Here is a 23,562-nt window from a genome sequence, read left to right as displayed (position 1 = left end):
TGTGTGTTAACTGTGTGTTAACTGTGTGTTAACTGTGTGTTAACTGTGTGTTAACTGTGTGTTATCTGTGTGTTAACTGTGTGTTAACTGTGTGTTAACTGTGTGTTAACTGTATGTTAACTGTATGTTAACTGTGTGTTAACTGTGTGTTAACTGTGTGTTAACTGTATGTTAACTGTGTGTTATCTGTGTGTTAACTGTGTGTTAACTGTGTGTTAACTGTGTGTTAACTGTGTGTCAACTGTGTGTTATCTGTGTGTTAACTGTGTGTTAACTGTATGTTAACTGTGTGTTAACTGTGTGTTAACTGTGTGTTAACTGTGTGTTAACTGTATGTTAACTGTGTGTTATCTGTGTGTTAACTGTGTGTTAACTGTGTGTTAACTGTGTGTTAACTGTGTGTTAACTGTGTGTTAACTCTGTGTTAACTGTGTGTTAACTGTGTGTTATCTGTGTGTTAACTGTGTGTTAACTCTGTGTTACCTGTGACCAGGTATCTGTTCTGGACTGACTGGGGGACTAACGCTGCAGTAGGACGAGCTGCTATGGACGGGACTGACCAGGTTCTACTGGTTACCACGGGACTAGGCTGGCCCAATGGACTTGGTTAGTGTCACAACATTATTACCAGTTTTGCACGTGCATTTTATAATGGACTTGGTTAGTGTCACAACATTATTACCAGTTTTGCACGTGCATTACTTGGTTAGTGTCACACCATTATTGCCAGTTTTGCACGTGCATTTGATAGAGTTTTGAGGTGATAAAAGTAAAACCGTATCGGCTACCTCTTAATCTATAGACCAGATACAGGATTTGCATTACTCATAACTCACTGCTTTAATTAAATTATCTCTTTTAAATCTCCTTCTCCATCTCACATCACTCCGTTTCAGCCATGGACTATGAGACGAAGAAACTGTACTGGGTTGATGCACTGGAGGATACTATAGAGAGTGTATCAATAAACGGAGAGGACAGAAGAGTTGTTTCTTCTGAAAACGTCAGTAGTTACATCTCCAATATTAGATTACATTTTAATCTTTAATTGTTTTCCATCACTGTAAACAGTTGTCAGCTCTTTTGTGAATTTTGATACTTTGAAAGCATTAATATAAATGAAATAAATTTAAAGTTAACTAAAGCAGTAAAGAAGTAACTACTGTTTCAGATTCAACACCCTTACGGATTCCACTATTTTGACGACAGTTTGTACTTTACCGACTGGACCTCACAGTCAATAAAAAAGGTAATTTAATAATAAAAAAAAGGTAATTTTGTAGTGTTTTATCGAATTAGAAGCTTAATTACACAACTTTCAACTGTGAATTCTATTCTAGCAGTTTTCATGAGAAAGACTCTCATGAAAACTGCCCAATACAAACCACAAATATCAAATACATTAATGTTCTCAAACACACACACAGGGAAACAAGAACGGCACAAACATTACAAGTTTAATGTCCTTCGGAACGGCTCTCATGGATCTCACATTCTTATCTCCAGATCATCAGATGCCAGGTTAGTTGTTGTAATGGTAACAGTCACCAGGTTAGTTGTTGTCGTGGTAACAGTCACCAGGTTAGTTGTTGTCGTGGTAACAGTCACCAGGTTAGTTGTTGTCGTGGTAACAGTCACCAGGTAAGTTGTTGTCTTGGTAACAGTCACCAGGTTAGTTGTTGTCTTGGTAACAGTCACCAGGTTAGTTGTTGTTGTGGTAACAGTCACCAGGTTAGTTGTTGTCGTGGTAACAGTCACCAGGTTAGTTGTTGTCGTGGTAACAGTCACCAGGTAAGTTGTTGTAATGGTAACAGTCACCAGGTTAGTTGTTGTAATGGTTACAGTCACCAGGTAAGTTGTTGTCGTGGTAACAGTCACCAGGTAAGTTGTTGTCGTGGTAACAGTCACCAGGTTAGTTGTTGTCGTGGTAATAGTCACCAGGTTAGTTGTTGTCGTGGTAACAGTCACCAGGTAAGTTGTTGTAATGGTAACAGTCACCAGGTTAGTTGTTGTAATGGTAACAGTCACCAGGTTAGTTGTTGTCGTGGTAACAGTCACCAGGTTAGTTGTTGTCGTGGTAATAGTCACCAGGTTAGTTGTTGTCGTGGTAACAGTCACCAGGTTAGTTGTTGTCGTGGTAACAGTCACCAGGTTAGTTGTTGTCGTGGTAATAGTCACCAGGTTAGTTGTTGTCGTGGTAACAGTCACCAGGTAAGTTGTTGTAATGGTTACAGTCACCAGGTTAGTTGTTGTCGTGGTAACAGTCACCAGGTTAGTTGTTGTCGTGGTAACAGTCACCAGGTTAGTTGTTGTCGTGGTAACAGTCACCAGGTTAGTTGTTGTCGTGGTAACAGTCACCAGGTTAGTTGTTGTCGTGGTAACAGTCACCAGGTTAGTTGTTGTCGTGGTAACAGTCACCATGTTAGTTGTTGTCGTGGTAACAGTCACCAGGTTAGTTGTTGTCGTGGTAACAGTCACCAGGTTAGTTGTTGTCGTGGTAACAGTCACCAGGTTAGTTGTTGTCGTGGTAACAGTCACCAGGTTAGTTGTTGTCGTGGTAACAGTCACCAGGTTAGTTGTTGTCGTGGTAACAGTCACCAGGTTAGTTGTTGTCGTGGTTACACTCACCAGGTTAGTTGTTGTCGTGGTAACAGTCACCAGGTTAGTTGTTGTCATTAAATGTCATGGTAACAGTCACTAGGTTATTTGTTTCCTTTTAGATTATTTGTGAATCTCTAAATTTTCTTTATTACTATCTTACAAATGACAATAGTAATAGTAACCTATAAACTAATAGTAAACTAATAGTAACCTATAAACTAATAGTAAACTAATGGTAAACTAATAGTAAACTAACAGTAAACTAATAGTAAAGTGTAAACTAATAGTAAACTAATAGTAAACTAATAGTAAACTAATAGTAAAGTAATAGTAAACTAATAGTAAACTAATAGTAAACTAATAGTAAACTAATAGTAAACTAATAGTAAACTAATAGTAAACTAATAATAAACTAATAATAAACTAATAGTAAACTAATAGTAAACTAATAGTAAACTAATAGTAAACTAACAGTAAACTAATAGTAAACTAATAGTAAACTAATAGTAAACTAATAGTAAACTAACAGTAAACTAACAGTAAACTAATCGTAAACTAACAGTAAACTAATAGTAAACTAATAGTAAACTAATAGTAAACTAATAGTAAACCAACAGTAAACTAATAGTAAACTAATAGTAAACTAATAGTAAACTAATAGTAAACTAATAGTAAACTAATAGTAAACTAACAGTAAACTAATAGTAAACTAATAGTAAACTAATAGTAAACTAATAGTAAACTAACAGTAAACTAACAGTAAACTAATAGTAAACTAATAGTAAACTAACAGTAAACTAATAGTAAACTAATAGTAAACTAACTGTAAAAACTAATAGTAAACTAATAGTAAACTAATAGTAAACTAATAGTAAACTAACAGTAAACTAATAGTAAACTAATAGTAAACTAACAGTAAACTAATAGTAAACTAACAGTAAACTAACAGTAAACTAATAGTAAACTAATAGTAAACTAATAGTAAACTAATAGTAAACTAATAGTAATCTCTGCAGGACCTTGTTACCGTGAAGGAGAGCCAGTTGCTGATCACGACATTCTACACAACACTTTCTACATCGGGTTCCAGGGGTCCCCCGCTAAAGTCAACTTTAGTGTTACATCTGTGAGTCTAACATCTTTATTAGTAATTAGGTCACTAATTAGGTCCCCCGCTAATGTCAACTTTAGTGTTACATCTGTGAGTGTAACATCTTTATGAGTGTTCCATTAAAGTCGTGTTATTATGGGTTAATGTACCTGTAGAGTGTAGAGTCAACAATTAATGTTAATTATCTTTATGATTTGCTGGAAAGACAACATATTCCTTTCTTTTTGAACAGCGCATTTAAAAATAAACCCCCAGGACAATGTACACTAACACTAACATCACTAACATTAACATCACTAACTAGTAACTAACACCACTAACACTAACACTAACACTATCATCACTAACATTAACATCACTAACATCACTAACACCACTAACACTAACACTAACATCACTAACACTAACAACACTAACACTAACACTAACACTAACATCACTAACACTAACATCACTAACACTAACACTAACACTAACACTAACATCACTAACACTAACATCACTAACACTAACACTAACACTAACATCACTAACACTAACAACACTAACACTAACACTAACACTAACATCACTAACACTAACATCACTAACACTAACACTAACACTAACACTAACATCACTAACACTAACATCACTAACACTAACACTAACACTAACATCACTAACACTAACACTAACACTAACACTAACACTAACACTAACACTAACATCACTAACACTAACACTAACACCCCCAGGACAATGTAGAGCAGCACTAACACTAACACCCCCAGGACAATGTAGAGCAGCACTAACACCACTAACACCACTACCACTAACACTAACACCCCCAGGACAATGTAGAGCAGCACTAACACTAACACTACCACTAACACTAACACCCCCAGGACAATGTAGAGCAGCACCTCCAACTGGTGATATCAGGAGGCTCGCTCCAGCTCTTTAACCGGGACAGTAACGAACCACAAAACACCGTCACCTTCCCCGCTCAGATCTACCCGGGAAACGACATGGACTACGTCAAATACTTCTATATCACGCATGGCGGTAAGTGTCACGTGGCTTGGCAACGCGTGGGGTTGTGGTGACGTCGCGTGATGTTTTGTTGAACTCACGCGGTGTTGTCATGACGTCACGTTGTGTTTTCACGTTCAGTGTTACTTTGTGTTCTAACTAGGGCGCTGTTTTTGTCGAGAAGCTGTTCGTCAGACCACATTCTGAAGTAGCGATTTAAATGTTTTTCATCAGAATATTCATACACCAAGTATGCATACGTAAATTAAATACTAATTTACCAAGTATATTTATATACTAAGTTTATCGATATGATTGTCGTGTTGTAAGTTGAACAAGTGATGGTTGGTAAAGCTGTGGGTAAGAATAACTGCAGTTTATAAATGTTTATAAAGTGTTTATAAATGCAGTGTAATAGTGTATTTCGCAGTTTTATATTGAGTCTGGAGCGACTTATTTAATTTATTTAATTTAATTGTATTGGTACATTTCTCCAATAAAGCATGGCTTGTTTGCTCCGCTCTTTTTTCATTAAGCTTATCAGGTTACATACACCCTTCGCTGTAAGTTAAATACTCATGTTATTTGTCTGACTGCAATCAATACTCTCTCATTCTTATTCAACAGTTCTTAATCAATTGCAAATTTGAGACCCGACTTTCATACTCTAGTGAATTGTCGGGGTTGAAAAGCCGAACACTTACCAAGATTACTTAGTACGTTCCCACTAGAAAGGTTAATATTTATAAACTAGCGACCAACGGCCAACAGCTTCAGCATTTTTAAAGGCTAACATCGCTAATTATTAATTAAGGCTAACAGCAGCTAATAACTCATGAGTTATTGAGTTTTACAGTTATCTCCCAAGCCTGCTTGTTCTAACGACAGTACCCAGTCTAATAATAGCACTAATCTAACATGTACGAGAAACATCTTAAAAACTGTGTATCTCTACTCGGTATCACACAAAATCACACAAAAATTGATGTTGATAACTTAATCAGTTATAACTTTATAAAAAGTTACCATAGAAACAGTCATAGTAACGATTAACAGTAACCATAGTAGCAGCCCAGTAACCAAGGTAACTGAATGCTAAAGTAACTTCACAGTATGTTACTCGCGGCACGGCACCACAGTAACCATAGTAGCAGCCCAGTAACCAAGGTAACTGAATGCTAAAGTAACTTCACAGTATGTTACTCGCGGCACGGCACCACAGTAACCATAGTAGCAGCCCAGTAACCAAGGTAACTGAATGCTAAAGTAACTTCACAGTATGTTACTCGCGGCACGGCACCACAGTAACCATAGTAGCAGCCCAGTAACCAAGGTAACTGAATGCTAAAGTAACTTCACAGTATGTTACTCGCGGCACGGCACCACAGTAACCATAGTAGCAGCCCAGTAACCAAGGTAACTGAATGCTAAAGTAACTTCACAGTATGTTACTCGCGGCACGATTAACAGTAACCATAGTAGCAGCCCAGTAACCAAGGTAACTGAATGCTAAAGTAACTTCACAGTATGTTACTCGCGGCACGGCACCACATATCTTGCTGCAGTAACCATAGTAGCAGCCCAGTAACCAAGGTAACTGAATGCTAAAGTAACTTCACAGTATGTTACTCGCGGCACGGCACCACATATCTTTAACAGTAACCATAGTAGCAGCCCAGTAACCAAGGTAACTGAATGCTAAAGTAACTTCACAGTATGTTACTCGCGACACGGCACCACCTATCTTGCTGGATACACTACAGGGAAAAGGAGGGGATACAGGAACCTAGAGGCTGCTAAACTCGCTTGTCAGACTTATACTGGTAATTATAATCAATTAATTAATAATTATAAATACTGGTAATTATAATTAATTAATTAATTATACTGGTAATTATAATTAATTAATTAATAATTATAAATAAAGGTAATTAATTATACTGGTCATTAATTATACTGGTAATTAATTATACTGGTAATTATAATTAATTAATTAATTATACTGGTAATGTCTCGTAAAGAAGTTATAGCTTATTTGAGATGCGTTTTAGTTGGTTAATGGTTTCAACTCTTTGCTACAATTTTGTGAAATTTCTTAAATATCTTTTGTCTCCTAACATCACTAACTAACACCACTTTAACACATATTCACACGTCCACAGACTGCAGCGGGGTCACATATGAGCGGGACCAAAAGAAGCTATACAAGTTCACACTGCGATCGGGCAGAGAGTTGTTTCCCAGTGTTGCTAACGAGATATCCTGGTTGCAGACGCTGTGTCCCAACGGGAAAAGTAGGCCCTCAAAAAACATTTCCTTGTGTTTTACTGCCGTGTCTCTAAACACAAGAATGATTCGACACCTTTGCCGATTGATTTATTTGTGAAAAGCCAATCTTCTGGCTAAAAAACCCAGCTAACATTAATTATTCAGTCCGCAATAGATAACCTACGATTATCTCCAAAGAACAGAAATTTAGAAAAACTATATCAGTAATGATATAAGATTAGAAGATTCTTGTTCTAAAAAATGTTAATACCGACCCCCCATGATAAATAATTACTTAAATCGACGATAAGTACTGTTATAACATAATTACCAAACCATATCTTCTTATCTCTGCATGTTAGCTTCCTCCTAAAATCGCTTTCTTCGAGCACAATTCTTCCTCCTTGATTTCTGATTTCTTATCGCCTGATGAAAATTAACTACCAAACTGATTACCTATTGCTGATCGCGTTCGAGAATCGAGATGTCTCTAATCATGCTACAAAAGCAGCCTCAGTGGCAGATAATTAAACTAGTTGTTAACAAAACAATAGTGGTGTGGGGGTGCTACCCCACCGCGCGGGGTGGGGGCCGCTAGTGTGTTATTAATCGTGCTGAGCTGAGCTAAATCTGTGCCGCTATATTGTGCTGATTTTACAGTAACTGATATTTTACAGGTATTATACTAGGGGGTGAACAACAAGTATTGTTGGTGTGTGTATTATATAGTAGTTACAAGACCCTGATATTTAACATCTCCAGGTGAAACTCTAACTATTGGGAAAGGAAAAGTGTCCGGTGAACACAAGCTCATTGAACTCACTGGATCCCTAGCTCATACTATTAATCACGCTGGTTAGATATTTTTCGTTGCGTTTAAATTATTCTACCGCAATAGTTCTACCGAAATATTACTTACTTGGTAACTTGGTAACTTGGTAAGGTTTATCCTCGTAGCAGGAAGGGTCATCAGATGTCTGACCACCGTGATGGCGTGTAGTCTACCAAGGAATTCGACCAGCTGCACGTATAACCGGAAACCGGAGGGTTATCCGGTATCAAAGCAAGAAACTTCGACAAACTGACTTTGAAGCTGGCAAACGTTTTCTCGGCTTTCACTTCACTCGGCACCTTATTCCACAGTTTGGATCCTTTTACTGCGAACGAGCTATCGTACAGTGTCTGGTTTCTCATCGAACTCGACTTTGATAGAGAAGGAACAACTGCTTTAGTGCCATATCTGGATGTTTCCACAAACTCGATGCTACAGCTATTTGGAACAACGTTATGGTACGTTTTCCACATCATCAAGATGATGTATCTCTCCCTTCTCCGTTGCAGGGACATTAACTTCAAATGAGCTAGCCTCTCCCAGTAGTTTAAGCTGTATAGACCACCAATGCGGCTTGTAAAGGTACGCTGGACCCCCTCCAAAAGCTGAATCTCTGTCGTCTTGACTGGGTCCCACAGCGGACAACAGTACTCCAATAAGCTTCTGACTAGAGACTTGTAGAGGGTCATCATAACCACTTTATCCCGTGTCTTAAACACACTGAACACCCAAGACAGTTTACTTCTAGCTTTGGTGACCATATCCCCGACGTGTTTAGACCAGCTCAGATCGCTTGACACTTTTACACCAAGGTCTCTAACGTTTTCTACGGGATATAGAGTGACGTCACTAGAAACCTTGTAGAGGAGACTTTCTACGTAGAAGGGAAGTTCACTTGATAAGTTCCTCTTATTGTGTAGGTGGTTTAGGAGTTCGAACTTCTGCTCGTGTAACTTCATGTTGTTACATAGGGACCAATCTATAATGCTGTAAAGATCAGTCTGAAGAAGTTGGCAGTCTTCAAGGCAGCTAATTTGCTTGGAAACCCTAGTATCGTCTGCGAAGAAGCTCACTCTAGAATGCTTAACCACGTCCTCTAGGTCGTTGATGAACAACAGGAAGAACAGTGGACCTAAAACACTGCCCTGAGGCACCCCGCTTAACACCTTAGCGCTGTCTGAATGCACACCGTTCACGACAACAACTTGGTCACGACCAGTTAAGAAGGATTGAATCCATCTTAAGAGCTTCTCCTGGAATCCATATCTTTTCATCTTTAGAAGAAGTAGATCCAAGTCGACTTTGTCAAAAGCTTTTGCAAAGTCGAGGTAGATTGAATCGGTGTCATTTCCTTTCGTGAAACCTTCGTATATGTCGTCAAAGTGCTCCAACATTTGGGTGAGACAGCTTCTATTTGACCTGAATCCGTGCTGTTTGTCCGATAACAGATCATTAGAATCAAGGTACTGGGTCATGTGCTTTCTGACGACCCTTTCATACACCTTCACTACGTGGGAAGTCAGCGTCACAGGTCTATAGTTTACAGCTTCACATCTGCTACCTTTCTTGAAGAGAGGAGTGACATATCCGGTCTTGTAGTAGCTTGGGACGATGCCAGACGACATAGATTCTGTCCAGATGAGATAGATAGGGACCGCTAAGCTAGAGGTACATCTTTTCAGCAGGATGGAGGGGATGCCATCGGGTCCCGGTGCAGAGTCAAGCTTTAGTTCCGATATAGCGTCCTTTACGTGGTCGAGAGTGAGGACAAGTTCTTTATCTCGACAAGTAATGGGCGGCACCGCAAATTCAGGCATGGATTTGTAGGGGCAGTTGGGGTCACTATAGACTGAGCAAAACTGAGTCTGGAGGATGTTCGCAAGATCCTTCTTCTCTGTGTCAAGCTTATTTTCACTATTAAGAAGAGTTGTGATGTTTTGCTTTACTTTGGAGAACGATTTCGCGTAGGAATAAAAGTATTTCGGATTAGCTTTTATCTTATTCACCGCTCTCCTTTCGCCCTCATCAAAATGGTGTACTATAGCTTCCTTAATCTCAAAGCTGATTAATCCGATTTCGTCTTCAAGCTGTTTCATTCGAGCATGGTCGCCGCTGCACTCTGCCGCTGAAAGACGATTCTTGAGTCTGGACTTCTTCCTTCTCAGCGAGTTGTAGACATTCGGTTTTCCTTTAGGAGGTCGTTTCCTTGGGACATTTTCAAGACAAACGTTTAGCACTTTACGTGTAAAATTTATCGGAAATTCTTCAAAGGTAGTGGAACCTCGAACCTGTTTCCAGTCCACACTACTGAGAGCTTCGTTAAGTTCCTCGAAATCAGTATGGTTAAAATCTAGAGCCCGAAAGTTCATTTCGTCCAGATACGTGAGCTTAGCTTCCTCGAGTAATGCAGGGTTAAAAGAGAGGAGAGCATTAACCATGTTGTGATCGGACATTTCTGTAGCTTCGCAGCTTACATCGCACACCAGCCGATCGTTGTTGCACATTATCAGATCCAGCACATTGCTCCCTCTGGTCGGGGTTGTAACCATCTGGCTGAGCAGGTGAGTGGACATAAACCGTATCAAACACTGAGCGGAGAGATTGGAGTCTGATGTCCCCCCACTTCGGATTTGGAGCGTTTCCCAATCCACCTGTGGTAAGTTAAAGTCCCCTGTTACGAAGAGGTCGTAGTCGCTCGGAGCGCAGTTCTCAATAACATGAGTAAAGCTGTCCAATAGTTTTGAGAAACTGGCGGCCGTTGCATCAGGAGGTCTGTACGCCACTGCAACACAGAGTTTAGCAGAGGGGTAGAGATTGATGATTCCCTGACAAACACTATCATCAAAACTCTCTGATAGGGAGACTGGGATAGAAGATAGAGAGTACAGCATAACTCCCCCACCACTCCTTTTACTGCGATCACACCGAGATAGAGAGTATCCTGGAACCTCTAACTGAGCATCATGGTGGTATGATTTCAGCCAGGATTCTGTGATGGCGATAAAAGGAAACAGGTGTCCGTCCTGTCGCTTCTCGTCTAAGTGACCTATAAGGTCCTGCAGCTTCCACCTCCCGGCACTCTTAGCGGAGGGGTTTAAGCTCCTAGCGTTTAGAAGTAGGAGGGAAGAGAGAAGGGAGTCTGGTGCTGGGGTAGCCTGGGAACACCTAAACTCATCATCGCAGGAGCTGCTTGGGATGGGTAGAACATTTGTCCCGCTGGTTGTGCTGGAGGGTGGCACACTGAGGACGGGGCACTTTGATCCATTTTCTTTTCTAGAGCTGCTAACTTGGCCGCCATCCCCGTGACCAAGTCTCGTAGCTCTAAAAAACCACTCGAACTAGAAGAAGAGTTAGACTTATAGTTAGAGGTTGTCTGCATACCGGATCTCTGATTCCTGTCCCGAGTGGGTTCTTCCTTTTTCTTCTTTCTACAAGAAAGGGGGTGAAACTTGGAACATTCTTTGTTGAGACACGATCCTCTTTCGAGTGCTACCTTGCAAATATCAGGGTGAAAAAATGCACAGTTTTTACCCTTTATACATCCCTTCTTACCAGTAAACCCAGACACTCTATACTGATTACAAACTCGGGGATGTTTGAGGGGACAACAATTTCCATTCACTGTCTTCTTTCCGCTAATTCCGTGCGGACAGTTCCAGCTCAAGAACTTCTGGCAGATTCTTTCAGTTCCTTGATTTGAATTCTCTTCAGAGAAAGACACGAATTGCTGTTGGGGGTTGTGGGTAGAGGACATCCCATCTCCAGAGGGGGTGATGATATTAGAAAAATCTCCTCCAATAGAATTGTTGGATTGAGCTCCACTCCTATTATTATCTGAAGCAGATGTATGTCGTGATCTTGTCTTTCTGGACTCGATCGGATCAACAGCACTGTAACATGTGTCACATAGCCACACAAAGCCGGAAGGAGTGTTCATCGCTGATATGGTCTGATGAAGTAGCGTGTTCCGTTCACAGCTGTGCGAGCCTTTAAAACACCGAAAACATGTGAAACATGGTGCATCATCTGGCTCGTGGTCGATCACATAGTCCTCACTACATTCCGCACATTTAGAGGGCATCAAAGCTTGGAAACCACAATAAAGACGGTCCATAAGTGATTTCTTCGTAAATATCTTGAAATTGTCCTTGTCAGCGAGAGAAATTCTTAAGAATTCCGCACAATTTTCAAGTATTGGGAGAGAAAACCGATCAAAACGCTTAGCGTTAGCTGCACACGACTGAGAATTATCAAAAGCAGAAATAACCGGTCTAACGTGCATTTCAGCTTTATCAATAAGCTTCCCGATGATAATCTTAACTTTTTCACTGCCATCATTCTCAGAACTCGTAACCATGGAGTAATGTATATACAAGACAATATGTATACACACAGAGATAGCCGATGGTAATGCTTGCTCAGTAGATAAATTTGCTGATAAGCGAGCTCAATAAAACGATGCAAAAGCAATTATACTACTACCTATTAGTAAGAAATGCTGTATGATGATACGTAACGGAATTCAAGTTGTTGCATTTCTCCTTGAACAAATCTTCTCTATATAAATCCTTGTGTTTCAGAAGCGTACCCTTCACCTGGTGCCAACACCTGGTTGTGTCCGGGTACCTTGTCCCCCTGTGGTGTAGATAACGGGAATTGTGTGGGACTGTGCCTGGTAAACCCCACCGGGAGGAGCTGCGCTTGTGATGGTGATCTGGACCCTCTCGGCATCAAGTGTGGTGAGTTTTAGTTCTGAGGCGGGAGGGGGGGGGGGGTAGCAAACTCTCGGTATCAAGTGTGGTGAGTTTTAGTTCTGGGGCGGGAGTGGGGGGTTGTAGCAAACTCTCGGTATCAAGTGTGGTGAGTTTTAGTTCTGGGGGGGGGGGGGGGGGGTGTAGCAGACTCAGCTCTCGGCATCAAGTGTGGTGAGTATTAGTTCTGGGGGGGGGGGGGGGGGTGGGGGGGGTAGCAAACTCTCGGTATCAAGTGTGGTGAGTTTAGTTCCGGGGCGGGAGTGGGGGTAGCAAACTACACTCGACATTAAATTAATCCTAAAAGTTTGCATTTTCAGTAGGTTACTATTAACAATAATTAATAATAATGAATCTTTAGATCGTTACTCCACTGGATTTCCAGATCTTTCTTATCTGATCACATGTTACAGTAAAACACAAACATCTGCTGCTATCAGTTACTAACAGCCTGATACTCTTCGAGTTGGGAGGAGATTTAGAAACTGCTACTCTTATGGACCAGGTATTGTTACAGCTCACTTTATTAGGGGGGCCGGGTGGGGGGTCACTTTATTAAGGAATCTTTAAATTAGCAGTTCAGTGTTGTGGAAAATATGTTATATGAAAAAAGAAGTTTTAGCCGATAATCTCCACCCTAATTAGTCCCCCCTAAATATTTTCTCCTTCACTTCAGATAGTGCAGGATGAGAGTCTGATAGCCAGCATTGACTTCATCTACACTCGAGACACCGACTCCGCCATGTCAGAGATGATGCCTACAGACCAGGTATCACCCTTATCTTTGTTCAATATGTCTACTATCTTGTTCTATTATGACGGTATTTCCGCAACTTATGGATAGTTCTCATCCTTATCTTTGCTCAATATGTCTACTATCTTGTTCTGTTATAACGGTATTTCCGCAACTTACTGTTAATTCTCATATCCTTATCAGTTGAGTAGTAAGATAGGAGCTGCTCTAACTAAAACACATTGTATTATTACTACATAATATATTTTATCTTGCTACATCTTATTGTAAACCGCTAGGAAATTTCCAACAAACCAGACAGACACACAGACAGACACACACATTGAGATTATTAGTATTGATAACATTTTATCTTGCTACATCTTAAACATCACACCCCCAGATTATATGGGCAGAGCCAAACTACAGAGCGATACGTGCAGCCGGAGTGGACGGTTCTTCACCTCATGACTTCATCAGACAAGGTATGATATTTGTTATCAGTATCACATGACTGGTTTCATCACATGACTACCCGTCAGATATACTGAATATTTGATCGCCACTTCCTGACGTTATCTTTAGATAAAAGCTTCCGGATTATAGGAGAAAGAGTGTAAATGTAGATGTAATTGTAAGGATAGAAATGCATCAATCACCAGTGTAAGATTGTCACGTGGGGTAAATTATCACGTGGGATATGCGTCGTCTTGACGACGAGTAACAACTCAGGGTATCAGCTAAAGAGAGCCCTGTTTGACGGCTCTGATCCTCAAGTGTTTCTCACCATTGGTAGGTTGTCTGTTTTCCGTGTCGATTATCTGCTTCTCTAGTACTCGCTTGGTTATAAAGCTATGAACAAGCTATGAACAAGCTATGAACCAGCTAGAACAAGCTATACGCTGATCACTTCAGCTATACTACACATAGCATCATATTCTGCCATCTAGATTATAAGCAGCTACCTGTTTAATCTTTTAATCTAAGTTCCATGTGTTATCTGATTAATAACTAGAAACTTTGTTGTTTTCTCATTTTACCTGTTCTCAAAAGGTAGAGGAGTGGCTCTGAGCAGGTTTTGCAGTTTACCTGCTGGCAAACTGCCAGACCTGTTGGCAAACTGCCAGACCTCCTGGCAAACTGCCAGACCTCCTGGGAGTCACTCACTTAATTCTGTTTCAATTAGTTTTTTGTTTCTTCTCCAACAGGAGTTTTGTTGTGAATCTGAGATTAAGCTGATTTGCTTCGCTGAATTTTATTTTTGTTGTTTTCTGCTGTGAATTTAAAACAGACGAAAAAAAAACGATAGATTACATTTACAAATGAAAATGTAATCTATCGTATCCGAATTTAGAATATCCATGCCATGATTATCGATGTTTAATAAATTAAATGTTTTTTTAAATGTTTTAAATTAAATGCTTTGGATTATTCTTTTCATGATCCATTTTATTCAATATCTTATACTGATTTCATCTTCGAGCACTCTTGAAAACCATTATTTAATCTTTGAATCCACTGCAATCCCATCTTTACTCTAACCATGATTTAAAGCAACGCACCCCTACTTAGCTTTCTTCTGACCGCCAAATAATTTACAGAGAATTGTTTAATTCTCAAGGGATTAATTATTCAAATGAAATGACTGATCACTACTCTCCTGAGAGTTTGATTAGTTGTACTAAGTCTACTATATAGAGGGCTCCCCTGTCTAGACTCTATAACTAGCATTACTACTACTACTCTACATACTACTTGATTCTTCAGAATCTGTTATTCTCCCTCTCTAGTTTAGTTAAATGAGGTGGAATTTCGTTACTTGTGTAAAACCACTTTCCTCGTTCATGCGTCATAAAACTACTACATACTACTATACGACTGATACATACTACTATACGACTGATACATACTACTATACGACTGATACATACTACTATACGACTGATACATACTACTATACGACTGCTAAATAATACTATACGACTGCTACATACTACTATACGACTGATACATACTACTATACGACTGATACATACTACTATACGACTGATTCATACTACTATACGACTGCTACATACTACTATACGACTGCTACATACTACTATACGACTGATACATACTACTATACCACTGCTACATACTACTATACCACTACTACACACTACATTATGACTTAAAGTGTATGTTTGTCAGGTGGTGGAATTATAACGAGTGTAGGATATGACTGGGTTAACAAGATAATCGTCTGGCTGGACTCTATGTTGGGGATATTCGTGTCCTCTCTTGACGGGTCAGTTTTATTACGTTTACATCTGAGATATACTAACCCCCCAGTTCCATGGACGGATATTATTCCAAATTATTAGACGGAGGTCCATTTCCCGTAGATCATCTCCGGAGATGATTCTCCGGCTCCGTCTACTGTATTTGACGGAGATGAAGCTCTCCGGGAATTTCTCGGAGATTAATTCATACAGAATCAACAAAATTACCGTAGATGGTCTCCGGTCGTGGAACTGCAAACCGGAGAAATATCCGGAGAAATATCAGTAGACGATCTCCGTCTAATAATTTGGCATAATATCCGGCCATGGAACTGGGGTGTAATAATTGGGAGTTTGCTTTAAAATCAGATTTAAACCTCCGTTTTTAATGATATTGCGAAGTTGTTAGTAACCTAGTAACCGCACTAGTAACCTAATTATCGCTCTAGTAACCGCATTACTAACCGCATTACTAACCGCATTACTAACCGCATTACTAACCGCATTAGTAACCGCATTAGTAACCGCGTTACTAATTGCATTAGTAACCTAGTAACCGCATTAGTAACCGCATTAGTAACCGCGTTAGTAACTGCATTAGTAACCTAGTAACTGCATTAGTAACCGCGTTAGTAACTGCATTAGTAACCTAGTAACCGCATTAGTAACCGCGTTAGTAACTGCATTAGTAACCTAGTAACCGCATTAGTAACCTAGCAACATCCCAGGCTACACAGAGTTAGTGTGTATGTGGACGTGGAACAAACTGGATATATAGAGACAATATTGAGCAACGCAGAAAGTCTTGCTGTCAACCCTTATAGAGGGTAAACTTGATATATCTATATTATATAATATATTCCAGATCATGATATTATATCACCTTGTTGGAACTCCATAAGCTTGTCTTGATAAAGTTTGATTAAACTTTTTAAATAGAAACATTTTTTAAATAAAATTTGAAAATTAGACTAGAAGATAACATAGTTAGCTAATCACCCAATTATCTAATCTCTCAATTATCTAATCTCTCCGTGTCAGAGAGGTGTATTGGACAGTGTTTGATTACACCGGAGGAGACAAGGGAGGAGTGTACTCTCTTCTCCTCCGATTCGGGGCTACTCCTCTCAAGTTAACTACTCGCACTGTGGTCGAACCCAGGAGGTAAGTTACTCCTCTCAAGTTAACTACTCGCACTGTGGTCGAACCCAGGAGGTAAGTTACTCCTCTCAAGTTAACTACTCGCACTGTGGTCGAACCCAGGAGGTAAGTTACTCCTCTCAAGTTAACTACTCGCACTGTGGTCGAACCCAGGAGGTAAGTTACTCCTCTCAAGTTAACTACTCGCACTGTGGTCGAACCCAGGAGGTAAGTTACTCCTCTCAAGTTAACTACACGCACTGTGGTCGAACCCAGGAGGTAAGTTACTCCTCTCAAGTTAACTACACGCACTGTGGTCGAACCCAGGAGGTAAGTTACTCCTCTCAAGTTAACTACTCGCACTGTGGTCGAACCCAGGAGGTAAGTTACTCCTCTCAAGTTAACTACTCGCACTGTGGTCGAACCCAGGAGGTAAGTTACTCCTCTCAAGTTAACTACTCGCACTGTGGTCGAAACCAGGAGGTAAGTTACTCCTCTCAAGTTAACTACTCGCACTGTGGTCGAACCCAGGAGGTAAGTTACTCCTCTCAAGTTAACTACACGCACTGTGGTCGAACCCAGGAGGTAAGTTACTCCTCTCAAGTTAACTACTCGCACTGTGGTCGAACCCAGGAGGTAAGTTACTCCTCTCAAGTTAACTACTCGCACTGTGGTCGAACCCAGGAGGTAAGTTACTCCTCTCAAGTTAACTACTCGCACTGTGGTCGAACCCAGGAGGTAAGTTACTCCTCTCAAGTTAACTACTCGCACTGTGGTCGAACCCAGGAGGTAAGTTACTCCTCTCAAGTTAACTACTCGCACTGTGGTCGAACCCAGGAGGTAACTTCTTTGTAAACCACTCGGAGTGGAGTTTTTATGTTATTTCATGTCTTGAGTCTTTGAGTGGGATTATTTTATTCGATATGACAACTGTTGTTATTGGTTAACTTAGTTTTTGTAGCGGAAATGTTTAGACCTAGTAACCAACTATAATTTAACCTCCTCGCTGTAGTTTGGCGGTGGACGTGAGAGAGTCCGTCTTGTACTACAGTTACCAAGAGAGTGGTGACTACTTCATATCTGCTCTGGATATCAGTGGTGGTAGTAACCATGGTAACGAGATTATGAACTTTATGTTACCAACCAACATGGCTGCTACTAAGATAGACGTCTCCGGTGAGTGAAACTCTTCAAGATTTTCATATTTAAGCTTCATCGGTTTAAAAACTGTAAACCTATCGAGTCATATAATGATCTCAAAAAATGTTCGTGACTGAAGCGATATTACCAAAAGAATGTTCGTAACTCTAGTTATATTTCCAAAAGAAAGCTCGTAACTCTAGTTATATTTCCAAAAGAAAGCTCGTAACTCTAGTTATATTTCCAAAAGAATGTTCGTAACTCTAGTTATATTTCCAAAAGAAAGCTCGTAACTCTAGTTATATTACCAAAAGAAAGCTCGTAACTCTAGTTGTATTACCAGGAGATCTACTGTACGTGATAGCTCGTAACTCTAGTTATATTACCAGGAGATCTACTGTACGTGATAGCTCGTAACTCTAGTTATATTACCAGGAGATCTACTGTACGTGATAGCTCGTAACTCTAGTTATATTACCAGGAGATCTACTGTACGTGATAGCTCGTAACTCTAGTTAGATTACCAGGAGATCTACTGTACGTGATAGCTCGTAACTCTAGTTATATTACCAGGAGATCTACTGTATCTGATAGCTCGTAACTCTAGTTATATTACCAGGAGATCTACTGTACGTGATAGCTCGTAACTCTAGTTATATTACCAGGAGATCTACTGTACGTGATAGCTCGTAACTCTAGTTATATTACCAGGAGATCTACTGTATCTGATAGCTCGTAACTCTAGTTATATTACCAGGAGATCTACTGTATCTGATAGCTCGTAACTCTACTTATATTACCAGGAGATCTACTGTACGTGATAGCTCGTAACTCTAGTTATATTACCAGGAGATCTACTGTATCTGATAGCTCGTAACTCTAGTTATATTACCAGGAGATCTACTGTATCTGATAGCTCGTAACTCTAGTTATATTACCAGGAGATCTACTGTACGTGATAGCTCGTAACTCTAGTTATATTACCAGGAGATCTACTGTATCTGATAGTAACTCTAGTTATATTACCAGGAGATCTACTGTATCTGATAGCTCGTAACTCTAGTTATATTACCAGGAGATCTACTGTACGTGATAGCTCGTAACTCTACTTATATTACCAGGAGATCTACTGTATCTGATAGCTCGTAACTCTAGTTATATTACCAGGAGATCTACTGTATCTGATAGCTCGTAACTCTAGTTATATTACCAGGAGATCTACTGTACGTGATAGCTCGTAACTCTAGTTGTATTACCAGGAGATCTACTGTATCTGATAGTAACTCTAGTTGTATTACCAGGAGATCTACTGTACGTGATAGCTCGTAACTCTAGTTATATTACCAGGAGATCTACTGTATCTGATAGCTCGTAACTCTAGTTATATTACCAGGAGATCTACTGTACGTGATAGCTCGTAACTCTAGTTATATTACCAGGAGATCTACTATACGTGATAGCTCGTAACTCTAGTTATATTACCAGGAGATCTACTGTATCTGATAGTAACTCTAGTTATATTACCAGGAGATCTACTGTATCTGATAGTAACTCTAGTTATATTACCAGGAGATCTACTGTACGTGATAGCTCGTAACTCTAGTTATATTACCAGGAGATCTACTGTATCTGATAGCTCGTAACTCTAGTTATATTACCAGGAGATCTACTGTACGTGATAGCTCGTAACTCTAGTTATATTACCAGGAGATCTACTATACGTGATAGCTCGTAACTCTAGTTATATTACCAGGAGATCTACTGTATCTGATAGTAACTCTAGTTATATTACCAGGAGATCTACTGTACCTGATAGTAACTCTAGTTATATTACCAGGAGATCTACTGTATGTGATAGCTCGTAACTCTAGTTATATTACCAGGAGATCTACTGTATCTGATAGCTCGTAACTCTAGTTATATTACCAGGAGATCTACTGTATCTGATAGTAACTCTAGTTATATTACCAGGAGATCTACTGTACCTGATAGTAACTCTAGTTATATTACCAGGAGATCTACTGTATGTGATAGCTCGTAACTCTAGTTATATTACCAGGAGATCTACTGTATCTGATAGCTCGTAACTCTAGTTATATTACCAGGAGATCTACTGTATCTGATAGTTCGTAACTCTAGTTGTATTACCAGGAGATCTACTGTATCTGATAGCTCGTAACTCTACTTATATTACCAGGAGATCTACTGTATCTGATAGCTCGTAACTCTAGTTGTATTACCAGGAGATCTACTGTATCTGATAGCTCGTAACTCTAGTTATATTACCAGGAGATCTACTGTATCTGATAGCTCGTAACTCTAGTTATATTACCAGGAGATCTACTGTATCTGATAGTAACTCTAGTTATATTACCAGGAGATCTACTGTATCTGATAGCTCGTAACTCTAGTTGTATTACCAGGAGATCTACTGTACGTGATAGCTCGTAACTCTAGTTGTATTACCAGGAGATCTACTGTACGTGATAGCTCGTAACTCTAGTTATATTACCAGGAGATCTACTGTACGTGATAGCTCGTAACTCTAGTTATATTACCAGGAGATCTACTGTATCTGATAGCTCGTAACTCTAGTTATATTACCAGGAGATCTACTGTACGTGATAGCTCGTAACTCTAGTTATATTACCAGGAGATCTACTGTACGTGATAGCTCGTAACTCTAGTTATATTACCAGGAGATCTACTGTACGTGATAGCTCGTAACTCTAGTTATATTACCAGGAGATCTACTGTACGTGATAGCTCGTAACTCTAGTTATATTACCAGGAGATCTACTGTATCTGATAGTAACTCTAGTTATATTACCAGGAGATCTACTGTACCTGATAGTAACTCTAGTTATATTACCAGGAGATCTACTGTACCTGATAGTAACTCTAGTTATATTACCAGGAGATCTACTGTATCTGATAGTAACTCTAGTTGTATTACCAGGAGATCTACTGTACGTGATAGCTCGTAACTCTAGTTATATTACCAGGAGATCTACTGTATCTGATAGCTCGTAACTCTAGTTATATTACCAGGAGATCTACTGTACGTGATAGCTCGTAACTCTAGTTATATTACCAGGAGATCTACTATACGTGATAGCTCGTAACTCTAGTTATATTACCAGGAGATCTACTGTATCTGATAGTAACTCTAGTTATATTACCAGGAGATCTACTGTACCTGATAGTAACTCTAGTTATATTACCAGGAGATCTACTGTATGTGATAGCTCGTAACTCTAGTTATATTACCAGGAGATCTACTGTATCTGATAGCTCGTAACTCTAGTTATATTACCAGGAGATCTACTGTATCTGATAGCTAACTCTAGTTATATTACCAGGAGATCTACTGTACTGATAGCTCGTAACTCTAGTTATATTACCAGGAGATCTACTGTATCGTGATAGCTCGTAACTCTAGTTATATTACCAGGAGATCTACTGTATCTGATAGCTCGTAACTCTAGTTATATTACCAGGAGATCTACTGTATCTGATAGCTCGTAACTCTAGTTATATTACCAGGAGATCTACTGTATCTGATAGCTCGTAACTCTAGTTATATTACCAGGAGATCTACTGTATCTGATAGCTCGTAACTCTAGTTGTATTACCAGGAGATCTACTGTATCTGATAGCTCGTAACTCTAGTTATATTACCAGGAGATCTACTGTATCTGATAGCTCGTAACTCTAGTTATATTACCAGGAGATCTACTGTATCTGATAGCGTAACTCTAGTTATATTACCAGGAGATCTACTGTATCGTGATAGCTCGTAACTCTAGTTATATTACCAGGAGATCTACTGTACGTGATAGCTCGTAACTCTAGTTATATTACCAGGAGATCTACTGTACGTGATAGCTCGTAACTCTAGTTATATTACCAGGAGATCTACTGTACGTGATAGCTCGTAACTCTAGTTATATTACCAGGAGATCTACTGTATCTGATAGCTCGTAACTCTAGTTATATTACCAGGAGATCTACTGTATCGTGATAGCTCGTAACTCTAGTTATATTACCAGGAGATCTACTGTACGTGATAGCTCGTAACTCTAGTTATATTACCAGGAGATCTACTGTATCTGATAGCTCGTAACTCTAGTTATATTACCAGGAGATCTACTGTACGTGATAGCTCGTAACTCTAGTTATATTACCAGGAGATCTACTGTACGTGATAGCTCGTAACTCTAGTTATATTACCAGGAGATCTACTGTATCTGATAGCTCGTAACTCTAGTTATATTACCAGGAGATCTACTGTATCTGATAGCTCGTAACTCTAGTTATATTACCAGGAGATCTACTGTATCTGATAGTAACTCTAGTTATATTACCAGGAGATCTACTGTATCTGATAGCTCGTAACTCTAGTTATATTACCAGGAGATCTACTGTATCTGATAGCTCGTAACTCTAGTTATATTACCAGGAGATCTACTGTATCTGATAGCTCGTAACTCTAGTTATATTACCAGGAGATCTACTGTATCTGATAGCTCGTAACTCTAGTTATATTACCAGGAGATCTACTGTATCTGATAGCTCGTAACTCTAGTTATATTACCAGGAGATCTACTGTACGTGATAGCTCGTAACTCTAGTTATATTACCAGGAGATCTACTGTACGTGATAGCTCGTAACTCTAGTTATATTACCAGGAGATCTACTGTACGTGATAGCTCGTAACTCTAGTTATATTACCAGGAGATCTACTGTACGTGATAGCTCGTAACTCTAGTTATATTACCAGGAGATCTACTGTACGTGATAGCTCGTAACTCTAGTTTATTACCAGGAGATCTACTGTACGTGATAGCTCGTAACTCTAGTTGTATTACCAGGAGATCTACTGTACGTGATAGCTCGTAACTCTAGTTATATTACCAGGAGATCTACTGTACGTGATAGCTCGTAACTCTAGTTATATTACCAGGAGATCTACTGTACGTGATAGCTCGTAACTCTAGTTATATTACCAGGAGATCTACTGTATCTGATAGCTCGTAACTCTAGTTATATTACCAGGAGATCTACTGTACGTGATAGCTCGTAACTCTAGTTATATTACCAGGAGATCTACTGTACGTGATAGCTCGTAACTCTAGTTGTATTACCAGGAGATCTACTGTACGTGATAGCTCGTAACTCTAGTTATATTACCAGGAGATCTACTGTATCTGATAGCTCGTAACTCTAGTTATATTACCAGGAGATCTACTGTATCTGATAGCTCGTAACTCTAGTTATATTACCAGGAGATCTACTGTACGTGATAGCTCGTAACTCTAGTTATATTACCAGGAGATCTACTGTATCTGATAGCTCGTAACTCTAGTTATATTACCAGGAGATCTACTGTATCTGATAGCTCGTAACTCTAGTTATATTACCAGGAGATCTACTGTATCTGATAGCTCGTAACTCTAGTTATATTACCAGGAGATCTACTGTACGTGATAGTAACTCTAGTTATATTACCAGGAGATCTACTGTACGTGATAGCTCGTAACTCTAGTTATATTACCAGGAGATCTACTGTATCTGATAGCTCGTAACTCTAGTTATATTACCAGGAGATCTACTGTACGTGATAGTAACTCTAGTTATATTACCAGGAGATCTACTGTACGTGATAGCTCGTAACTCTAGTTATATTACCAGGAGATCTACTGTA

General features: G+C 39.5%; 1 protein-coding gene across 1 annotated transcript in view; it reads left to right on the top strand.

The window, feature by feature from the left end:
- LOC134814512 (uncharacterized) overlaps positions 1-23,562 on the top strand; it is an 80,168-nt gene that overhangs the window by 31,497 nt on the left and 25,109 nt on the right. The window contains exons 32-49 of the mRNA XM_063822664.1: positions 494-606; positions 897-1,003; positions 1,172-1,249; positions 1,428-1,521; positions 3,618-3,727; positions 4,600-4,759; positions 6,442-6,549; positions 6,889-7,020; positions 7,757-7,849; positions 12,407-12,565; positions 12,991-13,082; positions 13,254-13,346; positions 13,714-13,795; positions 14,043-14,102; positions 15,504-15,600; positions 16,303-16,401; positions 16,616-16,738; positions 17,727-17,890. Coding sequence (XP_063678734.1) covers positions 494-606; positions 897-1,003; positions 1,172-1,249; positions 1,428-1,521; positions 3,618-3,727; positions 4,600-4,759; positions 6,442-6,549; positions 6,889-7,020; positions 7,757-7,849; positions 12,407-12,565; positions 12,991-13,082; positions 13,254-13,346; positions 13,714-13,795; positions 14,043-14,102; positions 15,504-15,600; positions 16,303-16,401; positions 16,616-16,738; positions 17,727-17,890 — 1,964 coding nt within the window. The remainder of the gene's footprint in view (positions 1-493; positions 607-896; positions 1,004-1,171; positions 1,250-1,427; positions 1,522-3,617; positions 3,728-4,599; positions 4,760-6,441; positions 6,550-6,888; positions 7,021-7,756; positions 7,850-12,406; positions 12,566-12,990; positions 13,083-13,253; positions 13,347-13,713; positions 13,796-14,042; positions 14,103-15,503; positions 15,601-16,302; positions 16,402-16,615; positions 16,739-17,726; positions 17,891-23,562) is intronic.

This window comes from Bolinopsis microptera, chromosome 4 (assembly GCF_026151205.1).
Source record: "Bolinopsis microptera isolate Bmic1 chromosome 4, MBARI_Bmic_1.0, whole genome shotgun sequence".
Classification (NCBI taxonomy): domain Eukaryota; kingdom Metazoa; phylum Ctenophora; class Tentaculata; order Lobata; family Bolinopsidae; genus Bolinopsis; species Bolinopsis microptera.
The sequence above is the reverse complement of the archived record's forward strand: the minus strand, read 5'-3'. Positions and strand labels throughout refer to the sequence as shown.